General features: G+C 42.2%; 3 protein-coding genes across 4 annotated transcripts; 2 read left to right on the top strand and 1 right to left on the bottom strand.

Moving 5' to 3' along the window:
* The first annotated feature begins 127 nt into the window (after positions 1 to 127).
* sars2 (seryl-tRNA synthetase 2, mitochondrial) lies at positions 128 to 6,715 on the top strand. 2 transcript variants are annotated; one of them, XM_026312570.2, is made up of 16 exons: positions 130 to 569; positions 1,239 to 1,334; positions 1,526 to 1,555; positions 1,683 to 1,823; positions 1,919 to 1,973; positions 2,090 to 2,153; positions 2,342 to 2,447; positions 2,543 to 2,590; positions 2,921 to 3,029; positions 3,976 to 4,021; positions 4,112 to 4,199; positions 4,360 to 4,472; positions 4,676 to 4,769; positions 5,096 to 5,188; positions 5,273 to 5,338; positions 5,891 to 6,715. In XM_026312570.2, the coding sequence occupies exons 1-16, from the start codon at positions 303 to 305 to the stop codon at positions 6,029 to 6,031; spliced, it is 1,557 nt and encodes a 518-aa protein (XP_026168355.1). In that variant the 5' UTR covers positions 130 to 302; the 3' UTR covers positions 6,032 to 6,715. The 2 variants fall into 2 exon arrangements, with proteins under 2 accessions (XP_026168361.1, XP_026168355.1); XM_026312576.2 differs by lacking the exon at positions 2,543 to 2,590 and having other exon boundaries at positions 128 to 569.
* On the top strand, positions 6,065 to 13,884 carry LOC113133733 (trichohyalin-like). The gene is made up of 7 exons (XM_026312587.1): positions 6,065 to 6,187; positions 6,925 to 6,991; positions 9,268 to 9,308; positions 9,416 to 9,485; positions 9,727 to 9,792; positions 9,946 to 10,919; positions 11,990 to 13,884. Exons 2-7 carry the CDS (start codon positions 6,946 to 6,948, stop codon positions 12,056 to 12,058), a joined length of 1,266 nt encoding a protein of 421 aa, XP_026168372.1. The 5' UTR covers positions 6,065 to 6,187; positions 6,925 to 6,945; the 3' UTR covers positions 12,059 to 13,884.
* On the bottom strand, positions 13,845 to 17,814 carry LOC113133740 (inositol-tetrakisphosphate 1-kinase-like). The gene is made up of 10 exons (XM_026312598.2): positions 17,689 to 17,814; positions 16,953 to 16,977; positions 16,103 to 16,225; positions 15,743 to 15,860; positions 15,557 to 15,658; positions 15,175 to 15,215; positions 14,892 to 15,057; positions 14,700 to 14,767; positions 14,386 to 14,548; positions 13,845 to 14,301 (listed from the first exon to the last, which is right to left on the bottom strand). Exons 1-10 carry the CDS (start codon positions 17,769 to 17,771, stop codon positions 14,150 to 14,152), a joined length of 1,041 nt encoding a protein of 346 aa, XP_026168383.1. The 5' UTR covers positions 17,772 to 17,814; the 3' UTR covers positions 13,845 to 14,149.
* Positions 17,815 to 17,921: the final 107 nt, after the last annotated feature.

The following is a 17,921-nucleotide window of genomic DNA, read 5'->3' as shown; positions in this document are numbered from 1 at the left end:
ATTTAAAATAACAATTTAAATGCGTGTTGTATTTTTTTTAATTCTAGTTCCGGAATACTTATGTTGCGTTCACGGCAGCCACGACGCTTTAGAGCCCCAAAAAACGTGCTCCCTGGTTTCATTGTCATTTAAAAAAAAAAGTAAAGTAGAACGACTTAGAAAGTGAATGGTGGTAATTTTAGTCATACATTCTGGATTCATTTAGGTGATAATACCCAAACAGGCTGGCTAGGACACACAGCTAATACAAAGCACGCTATTTTCCTAAACCCTGTGGACGCATCATCGAGTACAGGACAAACATGGCGACGTGCGTGTGCGTGGTCCTGAGAGTGGGTGCCGCTGCGTTGAAGCCGGTAGCCACGCACTGTTCACGGCAAAGGTTACGCGTGTGCATCCCGCACCGCTTCACGCACGGAGTTCGGAGCAGTTTGTACGAGCATGCGGTCGAAGGCTACAGCGACAGGCCCGAGCTGGACATGAGAACCGTGTGCGAGCAGACCGACAAAGTCATAGCCAACGTGGAGAACAGGAAGGGCGACCTGCGAGGGGACGATGTCAGGACAATTGCAAGTGTCCACTCAGCTGCTGATCCTGTGCCATTAACACCAGTTTATCTGAAATAGCTGACAATCTGTGTTTATGAATGGAAACGTCTTTTACAGCAATTTGACTGAGGTTATTAATATGTTGATGAGCTGAACATAAAATAATCTATATTAATAAATCTGCAAGCTTAAGTTCCAATGCTTATTATAGCATTATTAATATTATTATTATTATAAGAATAATTTATTGTTAAACCTGCAATGGTGACACATTGATTCAGTCAGTTTGATACAGCCATAAATCTTAGTGAGGGTGAAAGTATTTTAGAGAGGTGTTGGTTTATCTCTAACACTAAAACACTTTGAACAAAAATGTTCTCATTAACATTATCACCTTCATGAAGGGAGAATTAATCGCATTATTGAAAACAAAGGACATAAAACATAAAATTAAAACGCTAACAAACAAATGTAAACTATTGCAGTACACAGTTTATGGAACTGTCAAGGTGCTGAACAAATAATTCAAGGGAAACAAAAGAAAACGCATTTAGTTATGAGTTTAAGTTGAAAGGCTTATTCAGTTTCACACCCACTTTTCTACTGTTTTTAATTCAGTCCCTGTGTGTGTGTGTGTGTGTGTGTGTGTGCGTGTGCGTGTGCGTGTGTGTGTGTGTGTCCATGATGTAGGTCAGTGTGTGGCAGGAACTCCAGGCCGTGAGGTCCGAAATCTCTGAGCTGGAAAAGCAGAAGACGCACATCAGTCACACAGTCAAAGCGCTAGTGGTCAGTAAAGGTCATCACAGCAAGTACTCACCAGTTTAAAAAAAAAAAAGATGTTTGTGGAGACTGTTTTTTTGAATAGAAGCCACTTAGAAATCCTTATTTCTCAGAAAAGCATCTCAGAATAAACACATCCATTCAGAATTTCAGTTTTCAGATGCAGTTTTAGTCTTTTTCTCTAACTTTCCTCACAGACCAGCCATGACAAGAAAGCCCTTGCCAATGTAAGTTCAACTTCAGAACCTCTTTTATTGCTTTATTATTGACTCGGTCAATCTCGGCTTTCACTGCTCTTGTCAGAGGTAAATCACATTTGGTGCCACTTCTGAGTCCTTGTTGTTTGTTGTGCAGCTTCCAGAGTACAGCCAGGCTCTGCAGAAAGGTCGAGAGATCCGCAGCAGACTGAACGAGCTCTACACCAAAGAGACTGAACTGGATCGGAAACACTACGGACGAGCCCTCAGACTGCCCAACAGCACACACCCCGATGTGGTGAGGATACACACACACACCTTACCCAGGGCATCTGGGGAGGGATTTTCTGTTAAGCAAATCGTTATTACAAGTTTCTCTCTTTTCTTTTGCAGCCAGTTGGAGATGAGAGTCTGGCAAAGGTGGTGGAGCTGGTGGGTGAGAAGCCAGGTACTGTCGTCATTAATAACTTAACTGATCTGAGGCATAGATGAGTAGACTTTGAATAAACATTATTCACCCTTATAAACATATTATTGAAATAATCTGTTGTCTCTTTGCTGTAGAATTTGACTTCACACCCAAAGGCCATGTAGAGCTGGGGGAGGAGTTGGGTCTTATCAGGCAGAGGTGAGGATGATTCTGTCAGGTTCTTGTTCCATTCAATATTCTGCAACTTTTCAGTTCATACAACAAACAGACTGAGAGCAAAGGTTCAGTTTTATATAAATGTAGTAGTAATATTATTTATCCTGGCTAACATTTAGCCTGCCCTCTTTGATATGAATGGTATTTCATTCTCTTGTCCTCTTCTACAGGCATCTGTCTCACATCTCAGGTCATAGGTCGTACTATCTGAGAGGAGCAGGGGCCAGACTTCAGATCGCCCTCCAGAACTTTGCCCTTGACACACTGCAGCAACGGGTAAGTGTGTCTGGACCCTTTAGCTGTGGTGTGTGCAAAATGAATTTTTGTTAATACTTGTAAGGAACAAGCTTGTTTGATTTTGATTGTTACAGGGCTTTATTCCCATGGTTGTGCCTGATATGCTTAAGGGGGCAGTGTTTGTAAGTGGCAGGAGCATTCATTCCTTTTTCACTCTGTGCCTTTGTTTATTAGCCTGACCAGCCAGACTCTGTCCTTTCTTAGCGAGAGAATGTGTAATTCTTTGTGTAGAATAGAGAAACAGTTAGTCTGGCTGGCCAAGCATTTCACTATCTGTAAGTCTTTCCACAGTTAAATAATTTGGATCTCATTGAAAATACTGAATTTAATAACAAGATATTTGAACATCATGACTATGAATAAATTACACATCAAATGACATAATACTATTTTGAACTTCACACAATGTCTCACGGTCTCTCATCCATTCTTTTGTCTGCTTCATCGTCCAGGAGGGCTGTGGGATGCAGCCCAATGCCCATCGCTCTCAGGTCTACTCACTGGACCCGGCCCGTTTCCCAGACCTCAACCTGGCTGGCACTGGAGAGGTCGGCATTGCAGGTGACGCTCAGTTTTGCACTAATGTTAATGCACCGTCTTAGTGCATTGCAGCCACAATGAGATTTGTGTCCTTGCTACACCCACACGGTTGTTTTTATTGACTTTGCCTAATTGGGCCTCTCCTGAGGGCTGTGTGTGTCTACACATTGTGCTTTTAGCTTTTTTAGCTTTCTCCCTGTGATATGGAGACATGAGCTTTATTAAATAAAAACTTTTAGAGAGAGCATAGTAACTGACCAGTGACGTTCAGGATTCATGATGTTCACTTCATCAGTCCTGGCTTTCGACTCACTGTTCAACTTAGGCTTGTGCCTAAACTAACTGGTATATCATGCTGTCAATCAGAATATCAACAACAAAATGAGCTGTGGTGCTTGGTTGGGCTCCCTCCTAGTGTTTTGTTATGCTGATCTAAGTCGTGTGTGCATTTCAGGTTTGGTTATGTGTATCTCTTTAATTGGGAAATGAGGATGTAACCATAGTGTATTCATTTTTGTTATTTATTGGTTCTTATTCTGTTTTAAGTCCATAGTTGCTATTGGTACTGTTCTTTAATATAATATAATAGTATCATCATTTTTTGTTTTTTCTGTGATGTCTTATAAGTGATTTTATTTTCATCTAGTTACCAGTTATTCTAATAAAGAGCGTTCAGTATGTCCATATTGGAAACTAATCCAAGACTGAGAAGAAGGAAGTGGTTTTAAAAGGCAGTTTTCTGGCCTGGGACATGGAGGATTTAACAACTGATCAAATTTATTGAACAGCTGAGCTAATGGTCGTCTCATGAGAGCGTTAGACTGAACACTGACAAATTATTCTAATGAGTGCTGATATTTGAATGATATAAGAACATTGTTAAATGTGTTTTATAATGATGGCCGGTGCTGAATAAGGCTTGAAATTTGCAAAAAGTTACTACCTGCTTTGTTTCTCTCTTCTTCAGGCTATTTCATGGATCATGCAGTAAACTGGAAGGACTTACCTGTCAGGTTAGGAGCACAGCTCACTCCTAGTCCAGTACAGAGAGTTTTACATTAGGATAGTTATAGCTGACATGAGCTGTCGTCTCTCTCTTACAGGACAGTGTGCAGCAGCACCTGCTACAGAGCAGAGACAGACACAGGCAGAGAAGCGTGGGGCCTCTACAGAGTTCACCACTTCAACAAGGTCACAAGAACAGCAACATGCTGGCATGGATGGATATATAAACTTCACACAGAACTCGCTGGCTGCAATCCTTCATTTTCCAAGTGTAATGTAAAATGTAATTATGTTGAAGAGCTTTGTCGCTTTATAATCGTGTGTCTGCGTGTACGTGTTTATTCAGGTAGAAATGTTTGGGGTGACAGCAGACGAGACGGGAGAAGAAAGCTCTCGGCTCCTGGAGGAGTTTGTGTCTTTGCAGAAAGAAATGTTCTCTGCACTGGAACTACACTACAGGTCAGTACACACACACAGAGAGTCATATGAAGCCTGGTACACAGTACTCTGCACATGTTTTAGAAACTCCAGATGTTGAAGGTGCAATATTGTCGAACATCAACCTGATTGGTCCCAAATTGATTGTGCTGTATATTCTTTCAGTTTCACATAACATTCAGTTGTAGTTGGATTTTGGTTGTACATGTAATTATTTTCCTCAGAGTGCTGGACATGCCAACTCAGGAACTGGGTCCTCCTGCTCACAGAAAGTATGACATTGAAGCCTGGATGCCTGGGAGGAACAGCTATGGAGAGGTCAGCCCCACTGTGTCACCGTCACCTACTCACCTGCTCTAAGTCTGATGTGTCTTAAAGTGACAATATAAACTGTGGGGTGTGTGTGTGGAGGGATACACCATTGTCCTTGGTTGGAAAGTGAAATATTGAATGCAGTATATTGGTAATAGCAGAATCTGAAGCATGCATGTGCGACCAAAGACTGGAAAGGTGACATGAACACCTGAACTTTATCTCATTATAAAAAGCTGCACAGGTTAACTACCAGGTGTTACAAAGCCTGAAAGAGGTTCACCTGCCTGTGATGAGTGTAATGACAGTTACTGCCTATATGTGCGTACTAGATTTCCAGTGCATCCAACTGTACAGACTACCAGAGCAGACGCCTCAACATCCTATATGAGCGAGACGATGGCAGCCTGCAGTACGCCCACACAGTAAGACTACAGACAGGCAGCACTGCTCTACATCGCTGCTGGTTTAACTTCTATCATCCTTTGTAATGTTCGCTTCCTCTCTAGGTCAACGCTACGGCATGTGCCATCCCCCGAACCATCATCGCCCTCTTGGAAACTCATCAAACCAAAGTAAGACATCAGCACAGGGACGCACCTGACACAGTTTGAAATTCTTTAATGTTGATTTCCTGGAAGGCAAAATTAGCACAATCATGACGTGGTTGTTATAGCAACCGACATATTTCTCTGAATGGCAGCTGTGACCAGCAGCTATTAATGATGAGCTAAATTTGAAGTGACACGTGCAGCTCAAAATGGTGGTTTTAGGCATGTGCCAGCAGAAACCGGAAAACAAGCTGACAGTCCTCACACATTATTAGAACACAAGCATTACAACACAGTTTTGTGTGGAGTCGGTCCTGTTTTGTTTTTTTTGTCTGTCTTTCCAAAACTTTACCTATCCTGTTTTCTTGAAAACAAATGTTTCATAGTGTTGATGCCATCTGGGCTCCCCCTAGTGAGTGTTGGGGGTTAGTTGCCTCAAACTGGCAACACAGGGGGAGAACAGCTAATTTAGAAGCCAGATCTCAGTAATTACTCAGTCAGATTAATCAGCTGTGAAAACAGTTAATACTTATTTTCCTTTTGATTTCCTCCACGCCTTTTTCTAAATCTCCTCAGGAGGGAACGGTGCGCGTCCCCCGAGTCCTGCAGCCTTATTTGGGTCTAGACGTGATCGGGAAACCGAAGTACACTCCCCTGAAATACATCGGACCCAACCAGCAAACTCGGCCCCCCAGGCCTGCTCCCAGAGCCAGATGACGCCAACACCAGTGTAGTTCTCCAACGGCAGCCGTCGTCCACAGACACTGTGCCAGTTCATATTCAACGATACTTAACTAATGCCCTTAAGGATGTTACATACATGCTGTCTGACCTCAGCAGCTCAGTGTCAATTGGAGGCATCAGTGTCTTAAGGTGACGGACCAGACCTCAACCAAGTAACATAGTGAAACTGTAAATACAACAACGTGTCTGTTAAAAATCCTGAAACTCTTTGAGTTTGAGCCTCAGTGGTGTCCAGATAATTTGAGGAAAAGAATCAGTAAATAATAATAAATAGTGTTTTGTTTATTCATGTTTTAAATGGTTAAACCAGTACCGCCTGCCACCACAGTGTCACCCACTAACACCCAAACATCCTGAATGACACCGTGACCTTGAGGTGACGCTGCACCTTAGAACATGTACTGTCTCCCTACAGGCCTGTCAAGGCTTGAGACATAACAGCTGCTGCAGAATCACTGGGTACCAGTCACTGACGTGCAGATGTTGATGGACCAGCACTGATGATGTTTGCACAGAGCCTGACAACAGTATTGTCGCTGGGCATGTTTAGTTTAGTTGAATGTGTTTAGTGTTTAGTTTGAATGTGTGTGTGTGTGTGTCTGTGTGTTTACAGCCTTTAAAACGCTCAGATATTAAAATGCAAAGATAAACATTAAATCTTGCTGAACATTTATTGCGCGTACACGACGATCACCTGACTCTGTGGCACCTCACCAGGGTTTGGGCTTTGATCTGGTCTCGGTCACCTGACGCCACATGCACACACACACACACACACACACACGGCTGTGCTAAGCAGCCGGCTCCACCTCGCTCGGCGGGTGTGTGTGAAGAAGCTCCAGTTATTTCAAGGTTATCTCCTGCAGGAGCGTCACCTCTCGGATCCTATGGGGCTTCTGGTGATCGGGCTGGTTCTTTGGGCTGCGGTCGGAGGCAAGTATCCGTCACATTCATTCTACAGCTTGTGTGTTTTGGGGCGCTTGGTACAAAATGCGAGTATGGCTCTCAGCGGGGCAGACTAGGCGCATCTTTTACACACTGCTGCCTCAACTGAAGCCCCTGTTCTTTCTACTGGCATGAAACCGGCTCTGTGGTGAAAACAGGCGAAACAAAATGCGCTATAATAATAGTTGATGAGCGGACCAAAGGTGTGTATGCTCACCTAATGAGGAGAAAGCCTCAGGGCTTTAGACTAATAGGCTCAGCAAAAGGGCTGTTACATAATTTGTTATGCGCCCACCTTTCTGTTTATCTGCTGGACTAACGCTGTTACCGGATGGGATGGGGATTTCACACACTGGAGCATATGACAAACAGTCCTGTTGGACAGCATTAAATAGAGCTGCGCACAGGTGAGCTTAAGGCGCACATGTGTGCGTGCCGCAAGGTGACATGCGCCAGCTGCTGTCAAAATCTGGTTCATTAGTTAAAATAAGTGCTGCTGCCTTCAGGGTGTCAAGTCTACAAACCGGGTTAACGTTTGGATGCGGGGTTGTGCGGCAATACGCGTGATAATGTAGATGGAGCAGACTACACCTGTTTGTGAGGTCAAGCTCGATTTAGCTGCAGTGTGGCAGGTCTGTAACAGGCAGACCCCACCCGACAGTAACAACACCTACATATCTACTCAGGTAATAATAGAGTTACTGTGCCACTAAATGCTTCACTTTCAATTTGCCAAGAAGGGGAGAAATAATATCATTAGGCATAAATCCATTGTTGTGAATCACTCAGAGCATATAAATATACTCCTGACTCATATTGGGTCCAGGTTTTAGTATCAGCAGCATGTTAGAGCCCAGGGTAACTCACTTTTTAGTTTTACATTTTTAACTTCAGTTGACATTAGGGGAAGCCAGTTAAATAGAGTCAGATCACAGTGTTAGTTATGGTGCCAGGGTGTCGTATTTCTGTCTTTATTAGGACACCCATAGACATAATGCAGTCCCTAGCCCCTAACCCCATCCATCACAACTAAATCCCAAACGTCAGCCTTTCAGCTAAACCTAATTCTAACAATAACCTTAAAATCAAGTGTTGACCCTTAAACAGGTGTCTGATGAAAGTGAGAACCGGATAAATGTCCTAACTTTGCCAAAAGCTCCTTATTTGGGTTCAGTTATGTTCAAAATGGTCCTAACAAAGGTAGAAATACAAGTGTATACACACACACACTGTCTCCTCTCTTCATCACATGGACTTGCAGAGTATTACAAGGCCAAAGTGTCGGCAGCTCACGTGTCTGTATGGCCAAAGGTATCAATTAGTCCTATTGATCTTAATCTGGCTGCTGTGCTGACACAGAGCACAGAGTTTGGGTTAAAGTACATCTTGTACATGTATATCAGTGAAAGGACCAGATGCATGTGAATTATAAACCGTGTGTGTGTGTGTGTGTGTGAACCTGTATCTACAAGGTCCACGATGGATCAGTTTGTGAATCTTAGTTTTAGTTTGTACACCCCAATTTAATTAGGGTGATGTGAAAGTAATGGGTTTAGTTCATACAGACATAAACAGTTTAAAAAACACTGATCACAACTACCGTAAAATGAAAACAGTTCATTTGATCTAACTCACATACTTTGTTTAAGCTAGATTTGTTTGGTCATGGTGTGTGTGCAGAAAGCAGAAAAACCTTTATAAATGAATGGAAGTGATGTGGCCTGACATTTGGATCCATGGCTAAATGAAGGTTCAGTAAATGAGCCGTGCCATATTTTGTGATTCATCCCACCCTTACACCCAATGAATAACAATAGAAGAAAAGGTCACAGGCTGCAGCACGAACATGGATTGTGCTCTATACTGACATTTAGGTCCTTGTTAGGTTCTATGTACAGTATCTCCGTGAGAAAAGGCACCAGTGGAACTGCTTAGGTTGCCTTTAATGATCTACTGGCAGGCAGGAATTAGTGACTGATTTAGCCCCGGAGAGAAATTACCTGTGAGCTAAGGCCTTTGGGAATATCTGCATCCTGGATTGAGAGGGAGAGGGGGATAAGCTTCTTTGCTGTGTCACTTTACCAAGGTAACTGTGCTTACCTTAATGAGGGAACAGTTCCACCCACGCCCAAGCAGGACAAACCGTTCCTGTGCTGTTCTGTAAGGTAGTTTGGTGCCATGCTAATGCTACAGAAATGTAAACTATATTGATTTTTATTTCCACTTTCTCTTTACTCTTTTTCCATCCTTGTTTTGTGCTTCAGTGGGAAGCCGGCCAGCAACCTCACCCCTTAATGATGCAAAGGTCAGAAGCAAGTGTTTTTTATTCTCCCTATTATTATCATGTTTTAATTACAAGACCAATAGTTGTGTGTGTGTTTTTTTTTTTTTTTTTTTGTGTTGTGCCTCTAGGTTGAATGTATTATTCAGGAGACACTGAACGGAGACAGGTCACAACATGAATGTGGCCCACAGCTGGCAGGTAACATCTGACTGAACTTAATAATATTACATGGTGTGTCGATAAACAGAAAATTAACTATGAACAGTTCTGATATTTCATGCACTGAGTCAATTACCAAATATTTCACTTTATGAAACATGAAATATGATGCCTTACTCTGTTTAATATTGTATTGCTCTAAATGAATGTAAAAACAGGTTTTGGGATGTGCTTTGGTGTGCTTTCCTTTTGAAGTGTTAATGTGTCTTATTGTTTGCAGAGGAACTTGATGAAGTTCAAAGACATCAGGGTCTGTTGAGGGAGCTGCAGACGTTGGCTGATGATGGTACCTACATATTCATTGCTCGCACATCATTTCTGATTTAAGTCAGCTTTTCAGTGCTCTGTGAGACAAGTGATGTCTTCACCACCAATTAGTCTCATATATTTTGACATCACTCTGTGTATAGCTCTGACTATTGCTGTCTGGCTGTTGTAGAGAGAGAAAGGGAGAATGAGGACGAGAGGGAGCGTTACGATTACAACCTGGCTGATGATGAGAGTGACTTTGAGCAGCATGACAAGGAGGAGAGGGAGGAGAGGCATGTGACCGATCTTGTGAAGAAGACAGAGGAAAAGAAAGAAGACAAGACAGAGGAAGATAACACCAAAGAGATGATGATGAAGGAGCCGCGAATTGAAGAACGGGGGAAAGATGATGAAGAAGAGAGAGCCAAGGAGCTAGAGGAGCTGCTGGCTGAAGAAATCACCAAGACAGGGAAGGAGGAGAAGAATGATGAAGAGCTCAAAGAACTGCTGAAAGAGCTGAAAAAGAAACGACTCGAAGCAGTGAAGGAGAGGGAGCTCCAGAAAGGCTCTGGAGGGGAGCAGAAGGAGGACCAAGAGGACAAGAAAGAAAAGGATGACACAAAGGACGACAAGGAAAAGCAGAGGGCTGAAGAGAGGAAGAAGAATGAGTTGGAGCTGATGGTAGAGAAGGACAAGGTGGAGAAAGAGTTGAAGGAGCTGCTGAAGGAGCAGGACAGCAAGAGCAAGCCAGAGCAGGAGAGGGAGAGAAAAGAGAAGCAGGAGGAGCTGGACGAACTTGTGAGGAAGATGAAGCGGGTGCAGGAGGAGGAGCAGGAGGTAGAGGGTGGGAAGAAAAAGGACCAAGTGGATGGAACGATGGCAAAGGAGAAGAGTGAGAGGAAGGAGGGTGAAGGAGAAAAAGTTCCCGATGAGAAAGCAGAGAATGAAGTCAAAAAGAAGGAGGAGGCAATGGAAGTGAAGGAGCCACAACAGAAGAGAGTGATGGAGAAAGCGAGCGATGAGGCCACGAGGCAGTTTGAGCGAGAGCGGTACAAGGATGACGAAGAGGAAGAAGAAGATAATGAAGATGAATATGTCAGAGAGGATGAGGAGGGGCAGGAAGGGGAAGAAGATGAGGAGGGTGATGCAGAAGATGAAGGGGAGGTAATTCAGTGCAAATAATGCATGTATGTATGCTTGTTATATTGCAGCCCAGAAATTACACTTCAATTATTTATACATGTACACATAGCATGTATATACATACTGTATATATGTCTACACATGTATGTAATTAAATACTGACTGTGTAACTGCCAGTCTGTGTTTAAAGGAAGGAGAAGGCAGCATCCCTTGCTCATCCAGGGCAAGGCAAATGTATTTTCCATTCACCATGGAAATTCAGTGTTTTCCATAATGTGTTAAAACATTTTAAAATGGCATAAAACATTAGGATGCAAATCAAAAGGATAGAAAGCTTTGCATAGGAAAATAAAAAGGACCAAGACTTGAGCCTTGGGGAACACCACACATCATACTGAGCCACCCAGATGAATAATTACCAACTGAGATCTGAGATATCACTTGGCATCAGTTTCTAAACAAAAATCCTTATAAACCCTTATTGTTGAGCTGTGCTAGTGGTGTGTACATGTCAAGCAGAAACCAAATATTCACTTAAATTTGAAATCAGACGTCAAAAACAGTAACTAAACAACACTGCATGTGATTGTTTGAGCATTGGTGGCTCTGACCCACAGTTGGATTTCACTGAATAAAGCTTTGTTGGCCTAGATTCACTGGCATGATGATCACTAGCATCTATAATGTTAGCATCCTCATATCCTTGATATTAACCATTATTATTATTGAGATTCAAATTTTGGTAGTTATATTTTTTTCCCTTTGCTTAATATTTACCAGGTAGTTAAGATAAGGTAAGATTTATGAATCCCTAACGGGAAATTCAGGTCTAAATAAGTATTTACAGTGTAAAGTATTTCTGTCCTTTTTATAAGTTCTTATCTACTAAGTTGCATGAGTATCTCATATTTACAAAATATTTGCTCTGTAATTTACATGAGATGAGATGCAACTAGATAAACTTTATTAAGTTCAGGAATGCTATATGCTATAGCATGCTAGCCCCTATAACATGCTATAGAAGCTAGCATATGATATATTACTGTGTTCTCTAACCCTGTGTTGTCCATTCTCACCTTTTATGCCTCCAGGAGCTGCTGGAGATTGAAGCAGAGTTGCGCAAAGTTGCTGCAGAGCTGAGGGAGCTTCGCAGAGGATAAGGCACACACACACACACACACACACACACACACACACACACGCACACACACACATATATATATACACATACACATCAGACTGACAAAGCCCTCTGTTGCATTCACAGTCACACATCCAGCACACACATTTTCCATTTAGCAGCCTTGAAATACTCACAGCACTCAGAGAAATGTCTTCAGATTAGAACCTGTAAATGGATTGTAGTAGAAACTGTACATACTGTTCATTTTTGCTTTTAGATTCCCTGGACAAGGCTTTTGCTGTTGCCTCAATGCTCATTTGAATGTTGAGGAAAAGCGAAGCAGTTTTCTAGAGAATCTGAAAGCTTGTTGTGTCATGTCCCTGTTTTAGTATCTGTAAATGCTGTTTGTAAGGTAGACAGATGATTTCACTTCAATCGTAAATGGCTATGAATGCAAGGCATTCATCACTTTCATTCAAATGTTAATTTTGACTGCAGATTGCAGATCACAGAAATGCAAAATCATCTTTAAAATCTGAGTCATGGTTACTGGCAATCAGTGCTTCTTCTCACTGAAGGTATCATCCTTAATGGTGTGTTGTTCTTGATGGGAAAAACAGATTCCCTACTACAAGTAATATGTGTATTTGAATATATATTTTGTGCAATAATTAATAACTTAGGTGTATATTGTTCTGACTGTTAAAGATACGTATTACTGATATTTCTGCACAGGAGCAGATCTTTATGCCCTCTTTATTTCTTTGATGATAAAAGTAGAGAAAAGGGTTGTGTTTCATTTGGCTCATACACTGTTAAAATCAGACTGTTTGTGACGAAATGGGGTGACACCAAAAAAATATTCAGAGTAAGTTGATTGTAGTTCTGCACAGATATGTATGTCAGATGTACGTATGTCAGATGTTAAGTTGGTCTTGCGCGTGGTTAGTGTGTGGCGACAGGACGTGATGTACTTACAGCTTACAAGGTCTAAAAGTGTCACTTCAGGTTCTCAGCCAGCTTTGCACTCTTATCTTAATAAGCCAAGGAGTCGAGGGAAGAGGGAGACACTAAAGCCATTCTGTTGTCTTTTGGTAACAGTAACACTGACAATACAGCTGATAAATGTAGTGTTACATCACCGTTTTCATGGCTGTCATGTCATTTGTGTAAATATCAGATATCACAGTCTGCAAGCCAAGGTCATATGAAATATGAAGCAACAGCACCCCCAAGAGGACATTCGATAAAAATGCACAAAGTGCAGGATTAACAGGGTTACCACTGGAGGCCCACTTACTGCAATAACACAATATAGACTACAGCACATGTGAATGCAATAATTAGCCAAATAATTAGTAATTCCATGTATTTTAATATGTAATCAAAGTTCATCATATATAGTATACTCCTATAGCAAATATCTCTTTTTCTACACAGCCAAGATTTACAGTACATTTATGTATTTGAACACTGGAGAAGTACCTGGGCAACTTGTGTATTAATAACACACATTATGAGTCAAGACTTGTAAACGGTCTGTTCCAAAGAGGAGATGTTTCTTCACTTCAGATTAAATGAAAAATGAATGTACTTTCTTTTTCTAAAGACGGGCAAAACGTTTCCGCAAAATGCATCTTACAAACCAGCAAGGAAGATGTTTAAATGTCTCTCGGGGGAGGCAGCGGAGGGTTAGGGTTTGACATGTTTGGAATAGAGGAGATTCCAAAAATGAAAAAAATATATAAACAAATAAAAACAAAAAAACACCATTTGTAATATTACTGGCCAATCAGAATGCTGTATTTTGTGCCTGCTGTATCTTCTTATATGCTACCTGTCAATCAATAAACACAAGGTGTATTAAACCATTTTGTCCCATAGGTTTGATTTGTTGACTTGTAAATAAAACAGGATCCTTTAAAAACATACAATTGTTAGTGTGGCTTATAGAAGATGCAGTTTAAGATCAAGTCATATTATAAATACAAATAAATACTTATTACAACTGAAGCAAAAGCTCAAAACCAGCTGAGTTTGATCCCTTCAAAACAGCAAAAAGGTTTGCACCTTTTACTTTTTTGTTCTGCGAAGCCGATGAAACACTGCACAGTCCGTGACCTGTGACTTAAAGGTCAGTTGTAGCAGCAGACGAACCACATGTAGCATGTGTGGAATCAGGAACGCCATTATCCCGGGGGCACGCAGAGGTCCGTTTGTCCAACACTGACTCAATGTGGCTGAGCAGAGAGGAGAAAAACTGGGGCACGCCCTCGTAGCCTGAAGGAGAGACGAGTATCAGAATCCTGCTGTGTCTGTGTGTGTGTGTGTGTGTGTGTTAGCGCATCAGTATGTGTCTATTACCTGGGAAGATGTTGACGTCAATGACAGTGAGAGTGTGTGTGCGTATGTTGATGATGACATCCACGCCGAACAGGGCCATGCCAAGCCGAACTCGGAGTTCTCTGACCAGGGCGGCAACGGCCTCAGAGCTCGGAGGAGGCAGGCACGGCATCTGCTCATCCAGCTTCGAAGACAAGACAAGAAAGCGTATTTTTAGAACAGATTTTTGACCCTGACGGACTTCTGGTGCTCTGAGCTCATAGGCCTAATGTTCACTTCATATAAACATTAGGTTTGGAACTTTTTGAGCATTTTAAGCCATTTCTGACACTCACAGCTGTAAGATCAGAGCTTGACTCTGGTTTGGACACCTGATGGCTGTTGAAGAAGATTGTCTTTCTGTCTGGAGGCAGAAAAAAAAGGTGGATAAAGGGAGCAGAATTAGGTAACAAAGAAAAACACAGTGTTAGACACAGCAGGACAATGGAAGGAAAGGAAGAAAGTCTGTTGGTGGGATGCAGACTGACCACAAGGACCAGATGGGAAGTTCTTGAGTGAGGGCCTCTCTACGCAGAAGTGTCTGTCTCCTACCACAAACACCTTGTGCAGGACAGCTCCATGGTTGACGAAGCTCTGAAGCACACAGGGGGGGTGGATATCAGCCAGACCGCTTGCACTGAAGATCAGAGACATCTGCAGTACAGAGTTGCACAGACTTTGAGTGCAAAAATACAGTTGCACAAAAACACCAGTGAAAACAACTAATGGAAATGTTCACAGAAACAAGACACGGGAAAACAAACCACTCACCTCATGGGAAAGTGAGCCATGTGCCACTCTGGTTTTACAAACTGGGGTTGACAGAGAAAAAGAGCAAGTGTTTGTGGTTCTGTCATACTTCATGAGAAAGGAAAAGGGACAACTAAGTCCACTGGTCTGAGACCCACAATAAACTGAGACACATTTAGAGGCTTCTCTCTCCCAGTCCTGTTGTGTGGTTACAAATACAACAGCTGAGTCTTTTGGCTTGACCCATGGACAGAAGAAGCTCAGCACTTAACATTCAAAACTGCAAAGTGGTTACATATGAAGTGCCTTAATATATATTACAGAAATGCACATTATCACACTGCTGTTTATGAATTCTTCTTCTAAATATAGGAAGATAGAAAGTGACAGAAAATGAACTGACTGAGAGGGAAGCTCAGGCCCTGCTCCACCAAGACCTGTTGAATGGACGGGAGGTCGGTGGCGCTGTGGATTTCAAGGTAGGGAGGACTACAGATACGCCAGTCTGTTAAATAGAAAGAGAGGGCAGGTGTTAAATCTATAATCAAGAAATAATCTGCAGTATCTACACTATGGAGCTACAGTTCACCTCGTAGGGAATTGTGCAGCTTGCTCATGATCTGGTAAGAGGCAAAGCGGTCTAGGAGCTGGGTCATGGCAGGCAGGGGGTCCAAAAGAGCTGTGCTGGGATGAGCAGACACGTAGCTCTGTAAGGTAACAGACAGAGGGAACGTTTTCTTTCACATCACTTTCAGCATGACTCTATGGATCACTGAACAGCAGCTCAGCCACACTGCGATTAATAGAAATAAAATCAGCACTTTGCAAACAGGAATCTACCTGTTACTCAGTCTTGATGCTGCCAAGAGCACCAGGTGTTCCAGTACCTCCTTTTCTTCTCACAGAAACATTAAGAAACAGTGTTTGTTTTTGTTTTCAACAGCTGTACCTGGAAGTTGGCGAGAAGCTGCTGCGATTGGCTGTCATGCTCCGCCTCCACGATGACGTCAGACAGCTTGTGAACGATGACGTCGAAAGGTCCCTGGTGAACCAGCGGCTGAGTGAGGTCAATCTGGCAGAATTAAAACACACCACCTGTACCAAACCTTTCAAACTACAGTGTTACAGTACTTTCCACACTGTGGTGACATTTATTGGTGCACGCCACCACTGTTACGCTTTACATGTTAAAAGAGACCATTAAATCCTTAGTTGTGCAAAATATAGAAAAAAATGAGATTTTTACACATCAGCCCTCTTTAAATATCAGGAAGTGTGTGTGAACCCTGAGTCAGACGACGTTAGACACAGTGTAGAGGCCGACTGCAGTGAGCTCACTTCTGTATAACTGGACTATTTTGGGTGATACCAGTGGTTATTTATGGCTATAACAGGTAAACTGAGGGGAAATGTGCAGTCATCATTTATGCGTAACAATGTTAACTCATGCTGAGGTACAGATATCTATCTTGATGCAGTGAAATGCCCGAGCGTTTCCAGTCAGCCATTGTTTTTTGGCTCTGAGCAGATCAGAGGTGGCTGCAGGTGGCTGTGACATGGATTACTAAAGTTGTGGACATCTGTACATGACTTGTTTGTCTTTTTTGTTTGTTTCCTACTGATGCACTTTAGCTTCCTCTGCAGCTTTTGCTTAACCTGGAATGAAAAGACATTCAGCTATTTGTGTGGGTGTTACATGGCATGTATACATTCATTCAGACTTAGTCATGTCACGCGAGGCTGCTGGACTGCTTTGTGCAGGTGTGTCTACGAAAGTGCAGAGTAGGAAAAACACGTACCTCCACTATTTCCACCCCATGGCCCCTGAAGAAGAAACATAATGTTTATAATTAAGGAATGACCACAGTCCAGTCAGCTGATGCTTCTAGCTGAGCTCATCTGCACTGTGCTAAAATAACATGAAATCACCACATCCCCCTATTTACCATGAGCCCATGCAATTTGGGATTTCTGTTAAGGAGCTCCACTGTAAGAGCCTGAAGGAAGTCCATTAACTTTTACTGAACAGAGACACACTCAGAAACTTTACTTAAGTGAAAATAACTGTACTACAAGTATAAGTGCTCCACTCAAATCCTACCTAAGTGAAAGTGTCTAATTATTATCAGCGAACTGTAGTTAAAGTATAAAAAGTAAAAGTGCAGAAGAATCTGTTGAATGTTTTTACTGCTGCGTTAATGTAGATGATGAACTTTACTGTTGTAATTGGACTAATTTGAAGTACTTTAAAAACTGTAAATAGTATAATCTGCAGCAGTGCATATATTCCACAGTATGTTGTATTTTTGACCTTTTCACTGCACAGGAAAAATATGAAAAACTGTAACAAACAACTTCAGCTGTGAACCAGACTGAGTGGAGTAAAAGAGTCAAATATTTTTAAAGTATAAGTACCTCAAATTTAGTAGCGCAGTACTTGATCAAATGTACTGTGTGTTGCCACTCCATATTCTTCAGATCTAAATTCATTTTCCATATTTATGTTTAAAAAGTCAGAAGTCGCCATTTACTTACGCACAAAACTCCGCAAAAGCGTCCAGGTTCAGTTTCCTGCGCTTCTTATCGCTGAGACAGAAGCCAACCCGGCGGCCTGACATTTAGTTGTGTGTCTGTGTGTCTGTGTGTCTGTGTGTGTGTGTGTGTGTGTGTGTGTGTGTGTGTGTGTGTGTGTGTGTGTGTGTGTGTGTGTGTGTGTGTGTGTGTGTGTGTGGGTGGGCGCTACCAATAGCCAAATGACAACACACACA

The sequence above is a fragment of the Mastacembelus armatus genome, chromosome 13 (genome assembly GCF_900324485.2).
Source record: "Mastacembelus armatus chromosome 13, fMasArm1.2, whole genome shotgun sequence".
Taxonomy (NCBI): domain Eukaryota; kingdom Metazoa; phylum Chordata; class Actinopteri; order Synbranchiformes; family Mastacembelidae; genus Mastacembelus; species Mastacembelus armatus.
The sequence above is the reverse complement of the archived record's forward strand: the minus strand, read 5'-3'. Positions and strand labels throughout refer to the sequence as shown.